We start from the raw sequence: 21,077 nt of genomic DNA on the forward strand, positions 1-21,077 counted from the left end.
ACACCCTGGGGACACCCCTGGGGTGGGCAGAGGTGGGGGGGCCCAGCTGGGCACCCAGGGGCGTAAAACCAAAGGAAAAGCTTGGCCGTGCCCAGCTCTGGCTTGGTCGCCCCCAGGTCCGGGGGGGGATTTTTGTACTTTATTTTGGTTGTGTCCCGTTCCCAGAGCCCGGCTTGCCCGTGTACCGCCTGGAAACGCCGATTAAAAACAAGCCCCTGGCTGTGGTTTTTTTCAGGGCTGTGTCTGTGTGTCCGGAGCAGGGTCAGGGGCCACCTGTGCTCCTCCTGCGTTGCCAGTGGTGCCCCCCCTCGGGTCCTGCTGTAGGCAGCTCCTCCATGCCCATGGGGTGGGTCTGGCTCTCACACCCTGTGGCTGTGCTGAGACTGGCCACAGCTCAGTGCAGGAATGAGCCACCCACCTCCTCAGGAGCACGGGATGGGTCCTCGAAGCGGGGGGTGCAGCATCACTCCAGGGGGGCTCCAGGGACCCGCACCACCAGCTCCATGGGCTCCTTGGCTTTGTTGCGGTAGGCTTGGCGGATGATGTCCACAGCCCTCTGGTGGGTGACGTTTTGCAGGCTCTCCCCATCCACCGACACCAGCTCCTGCCCAGCCTGGCCCCCGTGAGGGAAGGCAGTGGGGTGAAGTGCAGCTGCTTTGGGGTGCCAGAGGACTGCCAGCACCCAGTGGCACCATAGGATGGGGGGGTCTGGATGCCTGCCCAGCCCCTGGGGTGTGCTGGGTCCCCCCCATGGTCCCCCCATACCTTGAGGATGCCACTGAGGAAGGCAGCTCCCCCAGGGAAGATCTTCTCGATCTTCACCACCGGCTGCGCCCTTGACTCGATGCCACCGGAGATGCTGATCCCTGCAAGGGAACCGCGAGACCTTCGGATCCAGGCAGGCTGGGACCCACCCCTGCTCTCAGACACGGCACCCCCTCCCCTGGGCAGCCGTGCCTCCGTCCTTCCTGCCCTGTTTTGGTAGGTCCTACACAGATGAGGGACGAGGGGCTGGGGCAGCTCCTCTTCTCCCCTTCTAGTTTTGGAGGAGTGCTCGGGGTTTTGCCCCCTGCCCCCTAAATGGGGTGCCCCTTGCCAATGGAGTGCCACCCATACCAGTGATGCTGGTGCCAGGAGGAGGGTCCCCAGCCCGTCTCCACCCCACCCCTGGGGTCTCACCCACGTGCCACCCACCCAGCGAGTGCTTCAGCTTGGAGAGGGTGACAGTGAGCAGCCGATACTCCTCCTCCTCTTCCTCCCTGCCAGCATCCCCAGGGCCATTGGTGGCTGCCCCAGCCCCTGCCTCACCCCCCGGCCCCCCAAAGAGAGGTGCGAGGGGGGGCCGTGCCCGCCGGGTCTTCCCCACCACCTCGGCCCCTCTGTCGGGCACCGTCCCAGGGGGGTCCTTGCGCCAGGTCGGCCAGGGGCTGTGCGAGGGCCCGTGCCCCTCGCCCAGGGGGGGCTCGGCCAGCAGCCAGTTGGGGGGCCGAGGGCCGGCGGCGGGCAGGGGCCGGCTGGCGCAGGCGTAGGCATCCACTGGCACGTCGGGGAGCGGGGTGTAGGTGCGGGGGTGAAGCCGGCGGGGGCTGGGGGAGGCCCGCGGCCGGGCCGGGCTCGCCTGCAGCCCCCCAGCTTCCTCCGGCTCTGCGGTCCCCACTGGCTTCAGCAGGAACCCACCCCGATAGTCTGTAACGAGAGGGGCTCAGGGATCCCCCTTGGATCCCACAGTCCCACTCCCTGGGACCCCTGCCACCCAGGGATCCCACGGGACCCCACAGCCCCACTCCCTGGGACCCCTGCCACCCAGGCGTCCCACGGGACCCCACAGTCCCACTCCCTGGGACCCCTGCCACCCAGGCATCCCACGGGACCCCACAGCCCCACTCCCTGGGACCCCTGCCACCCAGGCGTCCCACGGGACCCCACAGCCCCACTCCCTGGGACCCCTGCCACCCAGGCATTCCCTGGGGACCCCAAAGCCCTAGGACCTCTGCTACCTAGACACTCCTGCGGCACCAAGGGCCCCAGATCTTCCTCCTCCAGGGACCTTCAGACACCCCAGCTCCCCTCCCCAGGACCTGTCACCCAGGGACCCCCAGGCACCCCAGGTCTCTCCACGGACTCCAGGTCCTCCCCAGGACCCCCAGGCACCCAGGATCCCCAGATCCTGCTACTCCAGGGCCTCCCAGCACCCAGGGACACCAGATGCCCTCTCCCCTGGGACCCCCTGCACCCCAGCTCCCTTCCTCCTCCCCCAAATTGCCCCCGTACCCACTCCACTCTGCACCCCCCCCCCATCATGGGGCAGCCCGGCGGCCAGGCAGACCCCGTGGCGTGGCACTCACCAGGCACTGGTGTGATGAGGTGTCTCTTGGGGGGGACGTCGTGGTGGGCCGGGCGGAGGGCAGGTGAGCGCACTGCAGTCAGGGAGAACCACCGGTCACCCCCCAAGTTGTACCCACCCCTGCCCGCTGCCCCCCAGGGGGCCAGGCTCTACCTGAGCGGCTCTTCAGGGCATCGAAGGCTTCCAGCTCCAGGGGCATCACCATGCTGTCGAACCGGCCCAGGTCCGTGGGGGCCACCACGCTCCTGCCGGGGCAGAGAGAGGACAGGTTGTGGCAGTCTCTGGGATGGAGTGTGATCAGGGCTGAAGAGAGCATGTGAGCCTCTGGGTCCGTCCCACCCCGCTGGGCAGTATCGCGGTACCCCCAGCACCACCCACCTCACATCCCGCAGCAGCAGGACCTTCTCAGGCCGGTCCAGGATGGCCAGCAGCGGCCGCACCAAATCCTCCACGCTGCCCTCGTGCAGGTACTGTGGGCGCAGGAGGGGCGTCAGCGGACGGATGCCCCCCACCGCCTGCCCCGTGCATCAGTTTACCTCCCAGAGCTTAACGTGGGCACGTAGCGCTGACGGCAGTGCCCAGCAGGATGCAGGAGCTGCCCGGGGATGAGCCCGGGGGTGCCGGTACCACCCTGCCCACACCCTGCCCGCGGTGCCTTACCCGGGAGCAGTGTCGGAGCACGGCCGTCACCTCGTCGGGGCTGAGGAGGCGTGCGGCGGTGTCCTGGATGTGCGGGAGCCGGGCCTCGGGGTCGCTGCCGTTGGGCTGCAGGGCGGCGATGCCCGTAGGGCCCAGGATGCTGGCACGGCGGCTTTTCTCTGGGGGGGCACAGCAAGGAGGGGTGGCCAGCAGGGCAAGGACTGCTCTGGGCATCCCACAAAAACCCCCATGCCCCCCCCACCCCAACAGATCACTCCATGCCAGAGCTGGACAGACACATGCAGCGCGGGGCCAGGCGCATGCAGAGCCTGCCCTGCAGCACCAACCCCCCCCCCCCCCGCCGGGCACACGGGCACCCCCGTTACCCCGCTTTAGGCTCCGGATGACAAACTTCTGCACAGCGCCTACTGCAAGGTAGATGGAGAGGTGTGAGCGCTTGGGGGAGGCCAGCGGCATTGCTGCCCATTGCCAAAATTGCATGCCTGGGGACCCCCACCCCATGCCCCCCTCCATGCCAGGGATGCCACAACGGGTGTCCATAGAAGGGGGGACCACTCCCAGGTTGGGTCCCTCTCTGCCCTGTCCCCCACCCCTGTACCTCTGTCCCCATCGGGGCGCCCAGGGGACTTGGCGCGTGCCCGGCGGTCGGAGGTGGGGAGCTCCTGGCTGGGGGGGGCCCAGCTCTGGCTGGTGGCACGGCCCCCCTTGAAGAAGAGGTTGACGAGGGTCTTGGAGCGGTGCAGCCCCGGGGGGCCCCCCCGTGCCCCTTGTCCCTCTGGCTTCTCCTTCTTCCGCTTCTCCTCTGGAGACAGAGGGGGGGGGTTGGAGTGGAGAGGCCAGGGGATGTCACCCCAGATGGTGTTTGGGGGCAGGGAACTTGGCGGGGGGGGGGGGGGGTGGGGGGGCTACTGTGGGGGCACTGCCTGGAAGAGAGTCCTGCTGTGGGGTGCAGCGGGTCTCCAGGTGCCATAGGGCTGGGCTTTGGGGTGCCCAGCAAGCCCCAAGGACAGGCCTGGGGCTACACAGGGCTATAGGATGTCCAGGGCTGGTGGCCAGGAGTCCCTATGGGCTGGGGACTATAGGGTGCCAGGGTAGGGGCCAGGGACTCAGCTATAGGATGCCCAGGAGCAGGGGACCAGGTATCCATGTGGGTCAGGGGCTATAGGATGCTCGAGCAGGGGGCAGGCTCCATGTGGGGCCGGGGCTTAGCTGTGGGACTCGCAGGGCTGGGGGTGCAGGGTTGGAAGGGGACCCCAGCCAGGGGCGAGTCCCACACGTGGGGCCGAGCCCTTGGTGCCTACCAGCGACGGTGAGGTCGCTCTGGGAGCGCGTGATGGGCTGCCGGGGCCGGCTCAGCGCCAGCAGCAGCGCCGTCTTGGGCGAGTGGGCGAAGGTCCGGCGCGGGTGGGTGCCAGGGGGCTCGCGGGCGCCCTGGCCCCGGATGGCCGTGTCCCGCAGCAGCTCAGGGGGCCGCACCGTGCGACGTGTCTCTGGCAGCCCCTCTGCAGCCGGCTCGGTCTGCATGGCCCGCTCGGCACGCTCCCGTACCCAGCTCCGCCGCGGTCCATCCTCTGTGGAGATGGCTACGTCCACAGTGCGGGCAGGGGGTCCCGAGGCGGCTGTCCCCACGCCGTTCACCACTCCCGGCGCCGGCCCCGAGGAGTAGGAAGAGATGGAGGAGCTGGTCTCCGAGGCCTGAGACAGCTGCTGCAGCTGCCCGTTGGTCACTGCAAAGGCACAGTGGGGACATGGGGTGACACAATGTGGGGCATCCGTGGGGACATGTGGGGACCCGTAGGGCCACGGGGACTGCAGGGCTGCTGGCTGTCACATGGGGAGCTCTGCGTCCCTTATAAGGGACATGTGCGGTCCCACAGGGTTGTGGGGACCAGCGGGCTGCTGGCCATTGCATAGGGATCTTCATGTCCCCTCCAAGAATGGGGACATGTCCAAGGACTGGGGACAGGTAGCACCCTGCAAGCCCATGAGGACTGTGGGGATGCTAACCATGGCACAGGGAGCTTCATGCCCTCTCCAAGGCCATGGGACTCCCATGGCATGTGGACCTTCTCCCTCCCCACGGTGGCCAAATGCTGCTTGCATGGGGGTCCCAGCCCCGCCGCGCCCCAGTCCAGTGTCCCTGCCAGTACCCGCGCAGCACTGCCCTTACAGCGACTGAGCCAGCAGTACTCGGCCACCATCTCCTTGTAGGCAGGGAACCGTCCTGTCTCCTAGGCACAGGGGGAGAGGACGAGGGGGTCAGCGCACGCCGGACGAACCCGATCCAGTGCCAGCCATGAATAATGCATCCCCCCTCCCCTCCCCACCCGCCTGAAACCCAACCAGCCAGCAGCCGCACCAGCCCCGTGGGCTCCCAGCCAAGCTGGGGCAGCGCCAGCGTGGGGACGTGCTGACCACCCCCCCTCGCCCAGGGGTCCCGTGGGGCCGGGCGCGGGTACCTTGATGGTTAGCATGATGTGAGTCTGCCCCTTGAGCACCTCCACTGCCTTGCTATGGCTTATGTCTTCAAACTTGACTCCATTGGCTGCAAGGACTTGGTCTCCCACTCGAATGCCGTTCTGCTCCGCCAGCCCCCCGGGGTCCACTCTAGGGCAGCAGGGGAGGGGCGGGATGGGGCTGAGCCCTCCCCAGAGCTCTGCTCCTGCCCCACACCTCCACCCGGGTGGCCTGTGCCCCAGCACCCACAGGTGATACCCAGTCTTATGAGGGGGCTCTGCCAGGGAGGGGATGCCGAGCCCCAGCTTGGGCACGGCGGGCATCGGGGTGCCGCGTCCCCCTCATGCCCCCCAGGGCGGCCGTACTTGGAGACGTAGATGCCGAGGCCAAACTCCCTGCCGCCGCGGATGTTGAAGCCCAGGCAGTAGTCGTCGGAGGTGGTGTAGAGGTGGACGATGCGCCGCAGCCCGTCCTCAGAGCCGCTCTCAGACGGCGTCGAGCCGCTTTTCTCCACCACCAGGCGCCTGTTCACCACATCCACCCTGGAGCATGGGCACAGTGCTGGGCGGGCTCGAGGGTCCGGCTCTCGTCCTCCAGCAGGATGGGGCCATTGGCATCACCCAGTGGAGGAGAGTGATGGGAATGGGGGATGTTGAGGATGGGGTTTGCGCACACCCTGCCTGCTCCAGACCTTCCTATCCCATCCTGTGCCCCACCCTGGGCTCTCCCCACCTTTGTCAGAGACCTCCAATACCCCCCCACCCTGGGGGTCCCCCATCTCTGGGATCCTCCCTGTCCCCCAGCATCCCCCACTGAGCCTCCCCACCATGCCCTCCATGGGGTTGGGCTTTGGGGTGCTGGCGTGGGGGACGCCCTGCTCACCACGCCGTCTTCTCCTTGGAGAACTTGATGCCCGGCACGCGGCCCATCCGCCGGACCACCATGCGGAGGCGGTTGTTCCCGGTGAGGACCTTGACAGCGCTGCTCATGGTGATGTTCTCCAGGCTCACACTGTTCACCTCCGTGATCTTGTCACCAACACACAGCCCAGCCTGCTCTGCGAGGAGCACACGGCTCGGCTGAGCACCCGACCTGGCACCGATACCCTTGTTTGGTGTCCCCTCCCTACACGTGTCCCCAGCCTGATCCAAACCCCATGGGAAGAGAGGTGGGAATGCCTGGCAATCCCACTGAGGCTGTGGCAGGCATGGGGGGCTTGTCACCTCAGTGTGACTTGGGGATGGAGCTCAGAGCCATCGGCTCGGGGCTGCCCACTCCCGTCCCCTGCCCTTCTCCCTGGGAAACCTGAAAACCCCACAGCCAGAGGTGGCAGGAAGCGAACGGTGGCTTGCCACCATGAAGGGTGGCATCGTCGCTGCAGCACCGTGTCACTGGGAGCCTCTCAAGAGGGTCTCACTGGCACGTGTCTGTCCCCACTGCTGTCCCTCGCCCTGCCCCACTTACCGGCAGCGCTGCCCTCCTCCACTTTGCTGACGAAGATGCCCAGCCCGTGCTCGGAGCCGCCACGGACGCTGAAGCCCAGCTTGCCGTCCACGCTCTTCTCCACCGTGATAGCATTGATGATGTTGCTCTCGTTGCTGCTGGCTGTGGGGACAGGGGACGGGACGTGTCACCTGGGCTGGGTGCGAGCAATGGCGGGGGGGGGTCTCCCTCGCTGGGGATGTCCCCAGTCCCAGGACAACTCTCCCTGCCCCCAGACCTAGGGAACCCAGGCGTCCAGGCCCCCCTGGCCACTCAGGTGGGCAGAGGGCTGGGACACCCCACGCACCTTCGATGGGGGTGTTGATGAGGATGACGCGGCCCATGGGGGACGTGGCACGGCTGCCCCGGGTGGCCCCGTTGAGCAGGCGGCTCTGCTTGCTGAGGAGGCAGTGGGGAGCCAGGCTGGCCTCACTGCTGGAGCTCCGCGACCGGCTGCCCGCCGTCATCCCCGACAGCGTCGCGTCCCAGCCCTGGGCCATGGCGGTGCTGGGCACCCCGGCGTCCCGGCGTCTGGCTCGGGGCTGGCCGCGTCCTCACGGGGCCGGGGCTGCCCGCCGGCCGGGGGGGGACATGGCATAGTCCAGCAGCACATGCCCAGGCTCGGGCACCGCTCCCTCTTAGCAGCGCGATGCCGGGGCCGGCTGGCGTGGGTGCTTGGCGCTGGCACGACGGGTCCCGGGGGCAGTGGCACAGCCTGGGGGGACGAGGAGCTTCGTGACCCCCTCTCCAGCCCCGTCCCCTCCCGTCCTACAGAGCCCCGGGGTCCAAACTAGGTGGTGCAGGGCTCCTGGGTACCACTATGGTGGCAGTGGGCACAGGCTGCCCTGCCCCGGGGCAAGGATGCTGGGGTGCAAAGGGGCTTTGCCTGGCAGCGTAAATCCGGAGTAAGGGGTGCAAAGGGGCTTTAGCTAGTAGCGTAAATCCGGAAAGGGTCTGGAGAGGGGACGTGGGGACCTCAGCTTTACACCGAAGAGCAAGACCTGACCCCCCCGGCCCCTCCCTAGGGAGAGAGGCTTTGCAGCAGGAGGGGGGGAGATCCCCTCCCCGTCCTCCCCGGACCCGCTCCGGATTTACACCGCAGAGAGCTGCCGTGGGGCAGGGGACGGGCCCGCTGCCCCCCGGGGCAGTTCCCGCGGGGATTTTCCAGGCGTGGGTGAAACGCCACCACGGCCCCTCCCGCTTCGTCCCCCGCTCGCCCCAGCCTGACCTCAATAAATAAGTGATGGCCCCGGCCAGGGGGGACACGCCGGTGTCCCCGCTGCCTGCCGGCCCCCCACGGCGCCCCCCCGCTGCCCCCTCAACATCACCCGGCGGTGCCCCCTCCCCGAAGGGGCGCTGGGGACCCCCCACCACCCTCCCTCCCCCCCGCCCCGTGCCCTCCTCACCTGTCCCCATGGTGCCACCTGCGAAAGAGACACCCGGCAGCGCGGGGGGGGATGGAGAGGCCGGGGGGGGGGCGGGCAGCACCGCCTCCCGGCCCCCCCGCCCGCGGGGATTGGCTGCCCCTGCGGGACCGGCGCGGCCATCGGGCGCGGGAGCTGTCAATCACGAGCGGCCAGGGCTGGCCTTGCAGCTGGGGGGGGGGAGCCCTGTGTGTGTGTGTGTGTGTGTTTGTCCCACGGACACGGCGCGGTGGGGCGTGGAGGGGCGCGTCCCCCCGCGGTGCTGCGTGGGGCGAGGGGTGTGGCGCCCCCCCCAGCCCTCCCCTTAGCGCGGAGCATCGCGGGGGCACACAGGGGAAACTGAGGCACGGCCGGGGGAGGGGGTGTGTCGTGTCCCCCCCCGCTCACTCCGGTGATGCGAGCCGGTGTCCCCCCGTGTCCCCCTCCCCGGGGGGGGGGCATCGCCTCCACCCCGGGCTGGCCGTGACCCCCCGGCGGGGCCCGGCGCCGCCGCCGCCGCCAGCGCGAACCCGACACCGCGACGGTTTCAGGTGATGCGCGGCGGCCGGGGGGGCTGCGGGGGGGCTGCGGCCGGGCGGCGGGGGCGGGGACCGGGACGGGGGGGTCCCCCCACTCCCACAGGGGCAGGGGCCGCGCTGCGCCCTGGGGGAGCCCCCCCGGGGCACCCCGGCAGCGGGCGGGGGGGCAGCGCCTGGGTCAGGGGCTGGGGGGGCACGGCCGGCGTGGGGACACGCACCCACACACACACGCACCCCATGCACGCACACGTCCACGGCATGCGTGTTTATAGCCCTGCGCACGCCCACGCGTGCAAGCCCCGCCGTGCCGCCTGTCCGCACACTCACGGACACCCACGGAGCGCCGCCGCGCGCGCAGCGGCGCACACGCGTGTGCCCGCACGCCCCACCCTGGGCACAAGCAGGCGCCCGCTTCTACAGAGGGGCCGCCCTGCCCCCGCTTGCACGCAGCTGCCGTGCCACGCGTGAACACCAACGCGACGCGTCCGAGCACAACGTTACAAGCACACGCGCGCGGGGCACAGGCATCGAAACCCGCGCGGGCCCGCGGAGACACACGGCCGGAACGGGGACACCCTCGTGCGCGCAGGCACGCGCAGAAACACGCACGTCAACACCCACGTGAAAACGCACACGAGCACCCCAGCGAGCAGAAGCCGACGTGAACGCACACGCACGGACACGGGCACGCACGCCAGCGCACGCGCGCAGACCCACGTGAGCGCACACGGGGCGCACCCACGTGAGCACGCGCGCCCACGCGCGACTACTCCCGCGCACGCACCCACGCGCGCACTCGTGGGTGAGTGGGTGGGTGGGGGCAGACGCCGCGTGCGGCTTGGCACGTACCGCCCCCCCCGCAGCCGGCCCGGTCCCGCGTGGCCCCCGCCGTTCCCCGCGCGGCGCCGCCCGGCTCCCCCCACCGCGGGGCCGCGCCCCCCCCCCGTGACGAGGCCGGACGTCAGCGCGCCGGGCGGGAGCGGGGCGGTGGCGGCGGCGGCGGCTGCGGCGGCGCGGGCACGGTGGGCGCTGCCCGGAAAGCCGTGAGTGCGGAGGTCGCCCCTGGACCCGGGCGTTATGGGGGGTGGGGGGTCACGCGTGGGGGGAGGGATGCTCGGCCCGGGGCGGGGGAGCAGAGTCCCGCTTCTCGCGGGGAAGGGCGGGCGTGGAAATGGTGCCGTGCGCTGTGTGCCTTCCCGGCGGGGGGACATTCCTCCTTCCCCTTGCCCTTCCTCGCCCCCCCCCCCCCCCCCCCCCGCAACTGGCAGCAGCTCTGGCCCCGAGGTGGCGGGTCCCCGGCCCCCCACCCGAGGCCGGGGTGCCCTGCCGGGATGGGGGGTCCCTAGCCACTCCTGGTTGGGGGGGCTCCCCACTGACAGATTGCAGGGTGAGTGGGGTGCAGTGGTAGGGGTCACCCCACCCACGAGCTGCCCCGTCTGCTGGGTGGGCTCGGCGGTCCCCACTCTGCTCCATTACAAGGGGGTTCCTCATCCCCCACTCGTGTCCCCCCAGGCTGGGGGAGCTCCAGAGCTGCCCCAGCGGGGATGCAGGGTGCGGGGTCACAGGCACCACAGCCCACATAACCGCCCCCCCCCAGAAGATGCCACCGTCCCTCCCTGCCACCATCAACATCCGGGAGCCCCGCTGGGACCAGAGCACCTTCCAGGGCCGGGCCAAGCACTTCTTCATGGTGACCGACCCCCGAAACCTGCTGCTTTCGGGGGCCACGCTGGAGGAGGCCCGCCGGGTGGTGGAGGACTACAGGTACCGAGGGGGGAGCTGTACCCCCAGCACTGCTCCTGGGCAGGATACGGCCTCAGGGCCATCCCCAGGGGTGGGAACAGATGCTGGCCCCTGCCCTGGCCAAAGCCAGCCTTCCACATTGCCTGGCTGGTCCCTAAGGCATCTCCCAGCTGCCCCACATGGGGTGGGTGACCAGGCAGGGCACGGGTCTCCTGATGGGTGCTACCCTTACCCGGCAGGGCGGGCACGGTACCCCCGGGTCTAACGGAGGACCAGCTCTGGCGGGCGAAGTACATCTACGACTCGGCTTTCCACCCCGACACGGGCGAGAAGATGCTCCTCATAGGGCGCATGTCTGCCCAGGTGCCCATGAACATGACCATCACCGGTTGCATGTTGACCTTCTACAGGTACCTGTCCCCTCCTCAGCCCAGGGTTAGGAGGGTGCCGGGGGGGATTCCCACCCCCCCCCGGCACCCTCCTGGCCCTGGGCTGAGGCGAGGACGCATGCCCCGTACCCTGCAAGGCACCCATGCTGTAAGAGCATGGGTGGCATCCCCCAGTGCCACCAACACCCTCTTCTCTCTGGTAGGACCACGCCGGCCGTGCTGTTCTGGCAGTGGGTCAACCAGTCCTTCAACGCCATCGTCAACTACACCAACCGCAGTGGGGATGCACCCATCACCCCCAGGTAAGCATCCCTCTGACCAGGTTCTTGTGGCACCCCAAAATGCCAGGGGGGTGCCTTGAATAGCTTCTTGAATAGCGGGGGGCTGTGAGATGGGACGATGGGGACCTGGTGCAGCCAGAGATGGACACCAGTGGGGCTGTCAGGGTTAGTGATATTGCTGGGAGAGGAACCCAGGTGTCCTGATGCTATTGAAGGGCATGCTGTCCCCTCCTTTGGGGGCGGGGGTGGGATGGGGGGACCCTGGCTTATTGGTGTCACCTCTTGCTCTTGCAGCCAGCTGGGGACAGCCTATGTGAGTGCGACCACAGGGGCAGTTGTCACAGCACTGGGGCTCAAATCTCTCACCAAGGTAAGGTGGCCCTGGGCCATCTCTGGCCAGGACACTTGGACCCTCCCCGTGGGGTCTTCCTGAGCTCTGACCTGAGTGGGCGATTCACCCCATCACCTGGGGCAGGGGAGAAAATGAAGGAAAGGGGTTTCCTGGGAGCACCCACGCAAGGCAGCCCCTCTCCCCAGTGATGGCTCCAGAGATGGCCTGTCCCTCTGGCCCCGCTCCATCCCCAGCTGGATCTCTCCAGGCTTCTTTCACCACTTGGCCTCCCTCCAGAGCTGGGAGGGGACATGGGACCCCCCGGACCCTCTGGGCTGTGCAGCTTTCACTGGCTGGGATTTGCAGGGGAGGAGGGAACGGTATTCCCCAGTGGGGCTGGGACACCCCAAGGTCTTGCAGGGGGACAGTGGCAGACTCGGGGACAGCCAGCTCTGCCCCCAGACTCTCTGCGTGACGTGCTCCCTGCTTGCCCCCCCAGCACTTGCCAGCCCTCATCGGCCGGTACGTGCCTTTTGCGGCTGTGGCTGCTGCCAACTGCATCAACATCCCGCTGATGAGGCAGAGGTGAGCCCCTGGGCTGGGACGGCGTGCTTGGGCTCACATCGGGGTTCACCAGGCACTGGTGGAGGACGTGGGGAGCAGTGCCCAGGGCTTGCAGAGGCCTTCCTTCCTGGCCCTGCTGGCATCCCTTACCCTGGGGGATTGGTTTGAGCGTACAAGGACCCGGTTGCATCCCAAGAGGTTATCAGTTAAGCTGGCTGTGAACTCCCCATCCCCATCCAGCTCTGTTGAGGACTCCCCAAGTGTGAATGTAAGTCCGGCTGAGACAACCCCGACTTACTACGCAGGCAGTGGATGGGGAATAGAGGAGGATACCAGCTTCCCGTGGAGACATGCCCATATGCTGTGTCCCTGTCCTGTTCCTTGATCCCCCCCACCCGTGTGCCCTGGGGCCCCCTCACCCCCTGTTCTCCCTGCAGAGAGCTCAAGCTGGGGATCCCCGTCACGGATGAGAACGGGAACCGCCTGGGCGAGTCCACGGCTGCAGCCCAGAAGGCCATTTTCCAGGTGGTGGTGTCCCGCATCGGCATGGCAGCCCCGGCCATGGGTGAGTGTCCCCTCCTCCACCCATGTCTGGGGGCTGCAGCTGGTCCCTGGCAGCGTGGAACGGGGTCCCACGGCTGGCAGGGGGCTGTGAGTACTGGGAGCTCATCTTCTTCCCTTCTGCCCCAGCCATCCCCCCGGTGATCATGAATGCGCTGGAGAAGAGAGCTTTTCTGAAGGTACTGGTGGTCCTGGGTTGGGAGGGTGGGCAAGGGGACACCCCCCTAGCTTGTGGCAGTGCTGACACCCCTCGGGGCTGGCACCCTGTCGGGAAACAGGCACCTTCCCGCCCTGTTCGCCCCCCTGACGCACAGCCTCTCCCTGTCCCTGGCAGCGGTACCCGTATCTGAACGCTCCTCTGCAGGTCGGCCTGGTGGGACTCTGGTAAGTCATCCTCCGCCGATGGGCATTGCCGCCCCAGGTGCAGACCGAGCCTGGGTATGAGGGGCAGCGCTGCTGGGGGGTCTGCTTGGCAGGCGAGGCGAGAGCCGCCCCAAAGCTCCTCGGTGGGTTGCCGGAGCTTGGCCAGGCTGGTGCCCCCCAGGCAGATGGGATGGGGTATGAGGTCCTGGGGCCAGGAGCTGTTTTGCTCCATCTCGATGTCTCTCAAGCGGGCCATGGGCTCCTGCTCAGCATTGCTATTCCCCCACACTGATGGGGACAGGCTTTGCCCTGCTTCAAGAGCCAAATGCAGGGTCTAGAGCTTGGAGAGGGCATCTGCTTATCCCTTTCCTGGCTGAGCACCCGGCACGGCTCTGGGCTGCCTCCTTGCTGCTCCGGGGTCAGGCCACGGGTGGGAGCAGGTGATTTATGCAGCCCAGCTTCTTTCCGTGTCTTTCCCTTGCAGCTTGGTGTTCGCAACCCCGCTGTGCTGCGCGCTCTTCCCACAGAAGAGGTAAGGACGGGCGCCTTGCCTGCGTGTACAGCCCCGTGGGGCAGGGCATGGGGTGCAGGCGGGAGGTGTGGGGGCTCCTTGTGCTCTCTGACTCCCAAGAGATACCTTTGCTCCTTCGAGCGGTCAGAGGCTTGAAACTGTGTGCACACACTTGTCCCTGTGCACACGCAGCAGTGCAGACCCAAAGGTCTGCGCTGGGCCATGGGGACAATGTCCCTGTGGGGTGCGGGTGGGGAAGGGGTGGCAGCGGGTGGTTTCCCAACCTGGGGCTCCTAGCAGGTGTCCCCCCTCCATCCCCTGCATCCGTGTCCCCTCGGCAGCTCGATGCCTGTGAGCCGCCTGGAGCCTGAAGTCCAAGCTCAGATCCGGGAGAAAGACCCACGGCTGGAGACCGTCTACTTCAACAAAGGGCTCTGAACAGGGGGCCCGAGGGGCCCGGGGTGGCTGAGACGCGTGCCACAGAGCCGCTGGGCTGATGCATCGCTGAGCTTCGCCCCTCGGAGCCCCTTGGGGCCACTGCCGCTTTCCCTTGGCCATCGCGTGTCTGTAGGTACCACTGTGCCGAACCCCATCCCCGTGCCCGGGCTCAGTCCCGCTCTGGGGACCTCCTGGCTGGTACCCCTGTGTGTTTCTCCTTTGCTCACCCTGTGTGTGCCCGTAGCTGTGTGCAGTGCACGGGGGAGCGTGGGCAGCAGCACCAGGGACCTTGCGAGCAGGGGTGTGGGGTGGGGAAGAAAATGGTGCTCCCCCCAGCTTTAGGAGGCAGCGGACAATCGTGGCGATTGAGGGTTAGAACCCCTTTGCAGGCACTCCACGTTCCCCAGCGGTTCAGCAGCTGGTGGTGCCTGGGCATGGCAGAGCAGCTTTTGGAGACGAAAACTCCCCAAACCCAAAAGAGCCATGGGTGAGTGATTTCAAGCACACACAGTGGCTCGAACCCAGGGGGGGCTCTCCCAGCCCAGGCATGTGCTTTCAGCTCACCCTCTGCTCTCCGCTGGGCTGCTCTGAGGATTTAATCTGGCTTTCTGCTCCTTCCATACCCAGAGCAAATGGCGCATTTTAATCCCAGCAGAGAGTCCACATTTTTGTTCTCATTTTAATGCCAACTCTGTTCAGGGCTGGGCTCCCCCTGAGGGGTCATTCTACCCCTTCCTGGAGTGCTTGCTTTCAGGTGGACCTTCTCAAATAGCTTTAAGTGCACTGTGGTTTCCTCTAGTTATTTTTGATATACATATAATGTACCTATATATACCAAATAATAAAGGCAGGTTGTTTATACAAAACCAAAAGCAAAGAGAAAGAGTTGCTTGCCAATTTGTATGTGGTGGAAAGGGACTGCCATCAGGGTGAGGATGGGACAGGCAGCTCGGCTGCTGGGGTGCCCCTGTGTCCCCCGAGGCCGGGCTCTGCTCCCATTTTCCAGCCCGCTGCCTTTGCAGCAGCTCTGGCTGGCTTGGCGTGTGGTTAAGCTCATCCAGCTGTCAGGAGGGCTTTTTTTAGCACAGGCGGCTTTGCACCTCACTGCCACGCAGAGGGCTCTGCTAAGCTGCTGCCCTGGATGCTGCTGGTTTGAAGAGGCCAGAGCATCCCCCTGGCTCTGCCCACGCTCCCACCCCCTCTCGCAGCCTGCTCACAGGACGCTCTGCTTCAATCCCCAGCCCCGGGCCTGTGCCTGCCTCTCCAGCGAGGATATTTTTATCCCACTTTCTACCCATGGCTATCAGAGAGCACGTTGCTGCTGTCGTGGGACCCTGGCAAGCCTGCAGGCAGCGGCTGTGTCACCCACAGGCCAGGGCAGTCAGAAGGAGCGATGGATGTCCACGGCAGGAGAGGAGGGATGGAGGCAACTACGCTCCACAGAGCCCCCACACCAAGCCAGGACGGAGGAGTGAGAGTCGCTGCAAAGCCAAAGATGAGCAGATGCAGCAGCTGGCGAGATAAGGGCCAGGCAGCCCAGAGCCACCCTGTGTCATAGCTTCCCCAGTGAGCAGGGGCTGGCAGAGGCCGGGCAGGGGGTGCTCCTCCCCCGTGGGGGCAGCCAGGATGACACCTGCATCCAGCACCCACCCAGGGTGGGGGAACGGATTGGGACAGGCGCGTCAGGGATCTGTCCCCCTCCTTCTGCTCGCCCCGGCATATTGCAAATATCTCCCCTGAGCCAGTCATTGGCGGCTTATAAATAATGCAGCCCCTCGCTGCGCAATAAGGGCTTGTCAGTAGCTATTCTGCTCTCATAAATTAAAGATGAAAAGGTACAAGGCTCTTGCCAGAAAAATGAAGACAAATTTTTAATAGCTTGCCAAGACACAGGGAGATGGAGCGCTCGGGAAAAATGAATTACGTTTTTATTATGTGTTTTATTGTGGTGTAATTGAACGGGATTAGCTGAGAATACAATATATTTCCAGGGCAGTGCAAAGAAAACAAAAATAATGATGACACCTGCCTCCCCCCACACCACCAGCCTGCGTGGGGACACCCTCCGTGCATGCACTGGCTGGGAGCTGGCCCTGAGCTGCTGGTGGCTGCGAGAGGCAGAGATGGGGATGGGAGGGACCGGAGAGGACAGGAGACTGGAGCCACGGGGGCTCAGGGTGGCTAGGTCTGGCCAGATTGCCAGACAGGGTCTGGGCTTACACCAACAGCCCCCAGAGCTGTGGAGCTGGCGCGCAGGGCAGCATGGCATGGCAGCACTCAGCCGTGCAGAGCCACTGGCTGTCTTTCACCTGTCCCCATGTCCCCAGCTGCTTTCATCCCATCCCTAAGATCCCCTTTGGTCTGTCCCCCACCTGTACAAGCTGGCACTGCTAGGCTGAGACCTGGCAAACTCAGCTCAGGTCTGGGGTGCTGCCCTGCCAACCAGCCATGCCGGCTGTCCTCTCCTGGTGCTGTGAGCCCACAGACTCATTCACTTCGCTGGGCTAGGGGGCACCTGTTCCACTGCGTCCCCTGGTTGGGGCAGAAAGATAACCCCCTGGCCAGTGAGTCTGGGGGGGGGCTGACAAGCCCAAAGGTGACACTGCTGCATCTGAGGGGGAGCCCAAGATGCAGCAGTGGATGCAGGGGAGCAAGGATGCTCGGTCCCTTCCCGAGCTGGCTCATCCCAGAGGTCACAGGCCAGTTCCCAAAAGGCAGCAGCTGGGTGTCTCCAGGAGTGCTGGGCGGTGCTGGGCCGGGGACATCGATTGGTCCCTGGCGTTTTTAATGAGCTGCCCGACCGCAAGCTTTAACCTTGCCCATAATGAGGGCGAGCGGCAGCAATTCCTACTGCCACAGCCAGCTCCCCTAGCCTTAATGAGCTAATCAATACTTGTTCTCAGCTTAATTTCCAGCTAATTGCTCTTTAATGACGCCTGGAAATGGGCAGCTTCTTGCAGGGGGGGCGGCAGGCAGGCTCCCCCTCCCCAGCGCCCATCCCTGGTGGCAGGGGATGCCGGGGCGCTGGCAGTGGGTCACCTTCCCTGGCTGCATCCCAGCCTCGCTGGCGCTGCTGGAGGCTGGGGAAAGGGAGGGTGGCAAAGGGGACAGCGGGCACAGGACATGGTGCCACCGAGCTGGCAGCGCCCTCCGGAGCACTCATCCTGGCCGGCGGGACTGTGCAGCCCCGTGCACGCAGGGCAGGCTGAGCAGAGGGTCCCAGCACCCCAGGAGGGTTCCCAAGCCCCTCAGGACACTACGTTGCGGTGGGGGTCCGCGGGAGTGGGCTCATGGGGGGGGGGGGGGGGCTTGTTTTGAGGTGCAAGAAGACGGGGGGGGGGGGGACTGAGGTGGCCATGCACTGCTCCAGGATCTACAGACCCCAGGTACAGGGACACTGTCCCGGCAAGGGGACGGGGACGAGACCAGCAGTACCCTGGAGGTGGCAGCAGAGACCCCGCAGCCTGCTGCCTGCATCGCCTGCCTGCACCCGCCTGCCTGCACCTCTCTGCTGGGTCAGCCCCTCAGGCAGTGCGGGGGGCAGGCGGGGACTGCGGGGGGGTAGGGACTTTTAGGGGGTGCTCCTGTTTGCTGTGGGGTCAGGGGTGCGCGGGGAGCCTGGCATGTCGCGGGGTGGCGGGAACTGTGCTAACCTGCCACCGAGGTGCCAAAGTTGGCACGGCCGTGTTGGCCGGCGGGGCCAGGTGGCAGGCAGAGGGGGGGCATCCCTGGGAATGCAGGCCCCGCCGCCCGTTTTGTTCCTGGCCCCGGGTTATATGACCTGCTCTTGGATGGAGCTGGTGGAAAAAAACACAGTGAAAGCAAAGGGATTCCTGCGGGGAAGGAGCTGAGCCGCATCCAGCCCTGCCGAGCCACGGCTCCTGCGGGAGAAAGGGCCTGGCAGCCTCCAACCAGGGACCAGAGCATCCCTCACTACCTGGCCACCACTGCCCAGGGCCAGCCTGAGAGCCGCCTGTCCCCTCTGCTAACAGCTGCAACCGTTTCCCCAAGAATTTGCTGACAGGTTTGTTCTTGGGAGGAATTTGCTCTGGAAAAGCCTGGAGAAACCTGAGCCTGGCTGTTTCCCAGCATGGGTGCTGCCTGGCATGCGGGAGGGGAGGGACCTGCCTGCTGCCCATCCCTTGTCCCCGTGGTGGAACCCCAGAATGCGGTTGGGACCCCTGAGAGCCACACAGCCTTGGGGTGGGCTGGCCAGATCCCGGCTGTGTCAGGCTGCTCCAAACAGGAGGAAATGGAAAGGAGCAGCAGTGGGTTTGAGGTGAAGTGGGGGAGATTTGGTTTATTATCAGAATGAGACCCCCGTGGCCCCAGGTAGTGTGCTGGCAGCACCCCCTGCCCCAGCATCTCCTGGTGACACTTGCTTCTGCCGTGACATAACCCCTCTTCCCATCCCGGCCAGCCCTGACATGGCTCACCAACCCCCCCTGACATGACGTGAATTGAGTCACTTGGCCTGGGGCTTTTTTTCCGGGGTGGGGTTTTTAACTTGGCCTCAAGTGCTGGAAGCCCCTGATCCCTGTGGGGTGGTCCAGGAGATCAGCCTGGGGCCTAGGGTGGGGGAAATGGGGCCAGGAGCAGTGGGGCACCCTGGACCAGCTGTGACGGCTCTGCCATCAGGGGCACATCCTGATGACAGAGCCCTGGAAGGATGCCATGGCTGTGGGTCTGCCAGGAGGATCCACAGACTCCTGGCTTCAATGGGACCATCACAGAGGGGGGAAATGATGATGGGGAGCAACCTGCTGGGGAGGAAGGAGGGGGCTTCCGTGCTTGAGGCTCACTGCACCTTCAAAGCCCAATTTCAGGAGCTTCACGGGCTTGGGGCAAGTGAGGAGAAAGGAGGGATAACTGGCTAGCATGAGTGGGGACGCATGAATGGGATTTACCCCAGTGCCAGGCCACGCAGAGCTGCAACCACCCTTTTCCCCCCAGATCGGCTCCCAGCAACTGGAGCCACAAGTCCCAGTTGCAGCCGGGGGTGTGCTGATTGAATCAAGGTGTGATTGAGCACAGCTCCTTGTTAAGCACAGGTTTAGTTCTTCCACCCTTCATTCATAGCTGCTACTATTTATTAGCACATTCAATAGTCTCATTAAGCAGGAGGTTTAATTACCTGCCAGGTTTGAGCTCCATCTTGTTTAGCTGAGCTGAGCTGCCTATGGCTTCCAGGTCTTGGGTTGTGTTGCACTGTGGCTGGTGCTTTCCCTGCTGAGATCTGTGGCTGGATTTCACCTCTGGTCAGGGGATCTCCAACTGGAGACGTGGCCTTTCCCCACCTTGAGAGTGGCAGATGCTGTAGTGATGCTTGGAGGAATCCAGTCACCCAGAGGCCATGGTAACCCCATGGGGACGGGGACATGCCAGGCACCTGGGCCATGGCACGTGGGAGAAGGAGCCAGGGCTGGGGTCCTCACGTGTGGGGAAGGACAGCAGCATTGGGGCCTGTCCCCCCTTGCTCCCTGCCAAGGGCAAGAGAAGCAAATAACCAGGGACCATTGCTGGCCCCACTTTTCAGCAGTGTCTAGGATTTAAGCTCTGGCTCTATTTCTGTACTGGCCAGCAGCTGTGTGGGCTGAAGGTGGCATCTGGGGCCAGGCTCGCCCCACAGCTTTGCCCCCTGTGTGGGGCAGGGGTGGGAGAGGGTGTGCTCGCTGCAGGGATGCCCAAATGCACAGGCAATGCTTTGTCCCAAGGTGGGGAAGCAGGGCACGGTGGGGTCAGCCCAGGAAGCTCAGCACCGCGGCTGGGTCACATACAGCCTGTCCCCTCTCTGCTCAGGCTCTGAACCGGCTCTGGGGGTGCATGTAGGAAACCCTCAGCCCCTACTGACTTTTTCCCTGCTCCCAAAGCAGCTGCAGCCCCAGCTGCTCTGTGACTTGTGAATGCAGGGCCCAAAAACCTGCGGCACGCCGGGACTGTGCTCGATGGGCCGGGCGAGGGGAGCCGGGGAGGGAGGCAGCCCTGAGCCAAGGGTTTGGGGGCCGCGGAGGGGGAGCAGGATGTGAGGCTGAAGGCAGAGCCGGCAGGAAACCCCCCTCTGCAGCGGGGCACTGGAGGGGGGGGTTTGGCCAGCAAAGGCGGATTTAGGGGGGCCGAAGCCTGGCGCGTTTTCCATCGTTAGCCATGGCTGGATTCGCAATGTGACCGAGCGAAAGCCCCAGAGCCCGGAATGAATTTGCAGGAGGGTGTTGCAAAGCAAAAGCAGATTTTTGCAGTGTGGTGAAGGAAACCAGATCCTCCGAGGGGTCCTGCAACAGCTTTGCTTTGCCTGAGCTTCGCTGGGGAAGCAAATCCCACAAATTCCTCGCCTGGAGGAGGAGAGCGGGCTGTGGGATCCCCCCGGCACAGCAGCGGGAGCAAGATGCAAATGCGCAGTGTGTTTGTGCTGCAAAGGCATGCTGGGTCCCCCGTTCCTCGGGGCCAGGGAAACTGAGGCAGGGAGCAGCGAGGCAGCTTGCCGGGGGGGGGTCTGGAGCCCCAGCCCTGTGCACGCAGGTTTTGCACTGCCATGGCGTGGAGCAGCCCCACCACTGCTGCCAACCGCTCTGCTCCAGCCAAGGTAATGCTGTTGCTTGCACCCTGATACCCCCTTTGTACCCGGCTCCTGGGGTGCGCTGAGCACAGACATCCCCAAGGAATTATCCCCCTGTTTAATTACAGCAGCTGCTCAGTGTTTCAGCCTGTTTCCCACCCGAATTACAGCTTGAGAGATGCTTTTGCCCTTTTCCCCAGCCGTGCCCACCCCCAGCTTTTTCCCTTCCGTTCACTTGTCTCCACAGACCCCTGCAAAGTGGGTCTCTGCCCCCCACCCCGTTCCCCTCCTGCCCCACGGATGGCGCTGAGCATCAGCCCGGGCCCCGACACACGGCTTGGGCCGACCCCCGTGTCGGGGTCCGCGGGGAGGTGCCGGTGCCGGGGCGGGGGGGCCGCAGCGGCAGAGCCCCGGGGCCAGGGTGCAGCGGGTGGCGGGACCCCGGTAGGGAAGGGGTG

At 65.8% G+C, this 21,077-nt stretch overlaps 2 protein-coding genes across 5 annotated transcripts; one reads left to right on the forward strand and one right to left on the reverse strand.

Annotated features, from left to right (window-relative positions):
* Window positions 1–98: 98 nt before the first annotated feature.
* On the reverse strand, window positions 99–8,884 carry PDZD7 (PDZ domain containing 7). 2 transcript variants are annotated; one of them, XM_030030563.2, is made up of 17 exons: window positions 8,350–8,884; window positions 7,251–7,658; window positions 6,926–7,066; window positions 6,344–6,518; window positions 5,827–6,003; window positions 5,464–5,611; window positions 5,175–5,235; window positions 4,306–4,731; window positions 3,603–3,806; window positions 3,370–3,411; window positions 3,005–3,162; window positions 2,723–2,814; window positions 2,498–2,589; window positions 2,346–2,417; window positions 1,195–1,686; window positions 766–866; window positions 99–613 (listed from the first exon to the last, which is right to left on the reverse strand). In XM_030030563.2, exons 2-17 carry the CDS (start codon window positions 7,441–7,443, stop codon window positions 464–466), a joined length of 2,724 nt encoding a protein of 907 aa, XP_029886423.1. In that variant the 5' UTR covers window positions 7,444–7,658; window positions 8,350–8,884; the 3' UTR covers window positions 99–463. The 2 variants fall into 2 exon arrangements, with proteins under 2 accessions (XP_029886423.1, XP_029886424.1); XM_030030564.2 differs by lacking the exon at window positions 3,370–3,411 and having other exon boundaries at window positions 8,350–8,883.
* A 437-nt stretch (window positions 8,885–9,321) lies between these two features.
* Window positions 9,322–14,943, forward strand: SFXN3 (sideroflexin 3). 3 transcript variants are annotated; one of them, XM_030030568.2, is made up of 11 exons: window positions 9,322–9,602; window positions 10,483–10,649; window positions 10,868–11,038; window positions 11,221–11,319; window positions 11,593–11,668; window positions 12,129–12,214; window positions 12,631–12,758; window positions 12,884–12,933; window positions 13,089–13,138; window positions 13,602–13,649; window positions 13,970–14,943. In XM_030030568.2, exons 2-11 carry the CDS (start codon window positions 10,486–10,488, stop codon window positions 14,064–14,066), a joined length of 969 nt encoding a protein of 322 aa, XP_029886428.1. In that variant the 5' UTR covers window positions 9,322–9,602; window positions 10,483–10,485; the 3' UTR covers window positions 14,067–14,943. The 3 variants fall into 3 exon arrangements, with proteins under 3 accessions (XP_029886428.1, XP_029886426.1, XP_029886430.1); XM_030030566.2 differs by lacking the exon at window positions 9,322–9,602 and adding an exon at window positions 9,692–9,928; XM_030030570.1 differs by lacking the exon at window positions 9,322–9,602 and adding an exon at window positions 9,711–9,928 and having other exon boundaries at window positions 10,486–10,649.
* The last annotated feature ends 6,134 nt before the right edge of the window (window positions 14,944–21,077 follow it).

This window comes from Aquila chrysaetos, chromosome 11 (assembly GCF_900496995.4).
Source record: "Aquila chrysaetos chrysaetos chromosome 11, bAquChr1.4, whole genome shotgun sequence".
Lineage (NCBI taxonomy): Eukaryota > Metazoa > Chordata > Aves > Accipitriformes > Accipitridae > Aquila > Aquila chrysaetos.

Bases quoted from the DNA above. Each gene is read 5' to 3' on its own strand.
- PDZD7 (XM_030030563.2), bottom strand. From the start codon at position 7,443: ATGGCCCAGGGCTGGGACGCGACGCTGTCGGGGATGACGGCGGGCAGC. The intron at 6,004-6,343 runs GTGAGCAGGGCG...CCCATGCTCCAG, and splicing joins TCCAAGGAGAAGACGGCGTG to GGTGGATGTGGTGAACAGGC. The intron at 1,687-2,345 runs GTGAGTGCCACG...CTCTCGTTACAG, and splicing joins CCTCATCACACCAGTGCCTG to ACTATCGGGGTGGGTTCCTG.
- SFXN3 (XM_030030568.2), top strand. From the start codon at position 10,486: ATGCCACCGTCCCTCCCTGCCACCATCAACATCCGGGAGCCCCGCTGG. The intron at 11,039-11,220 runs GTACCTGTCCCC...TCTCTCTGGTAG, and splicing joins TGCATGTTGACCTTCTACAG to GACCACGCCGGCCGTGCTGT. The intron at 12,934-13,088 runs GTACTGGTGGTC...TGTCCCTGGCAG, and splicing joins AGAAGAGAGCTTTTCTGAAG to CGGTACCCGTATCTGAACGC.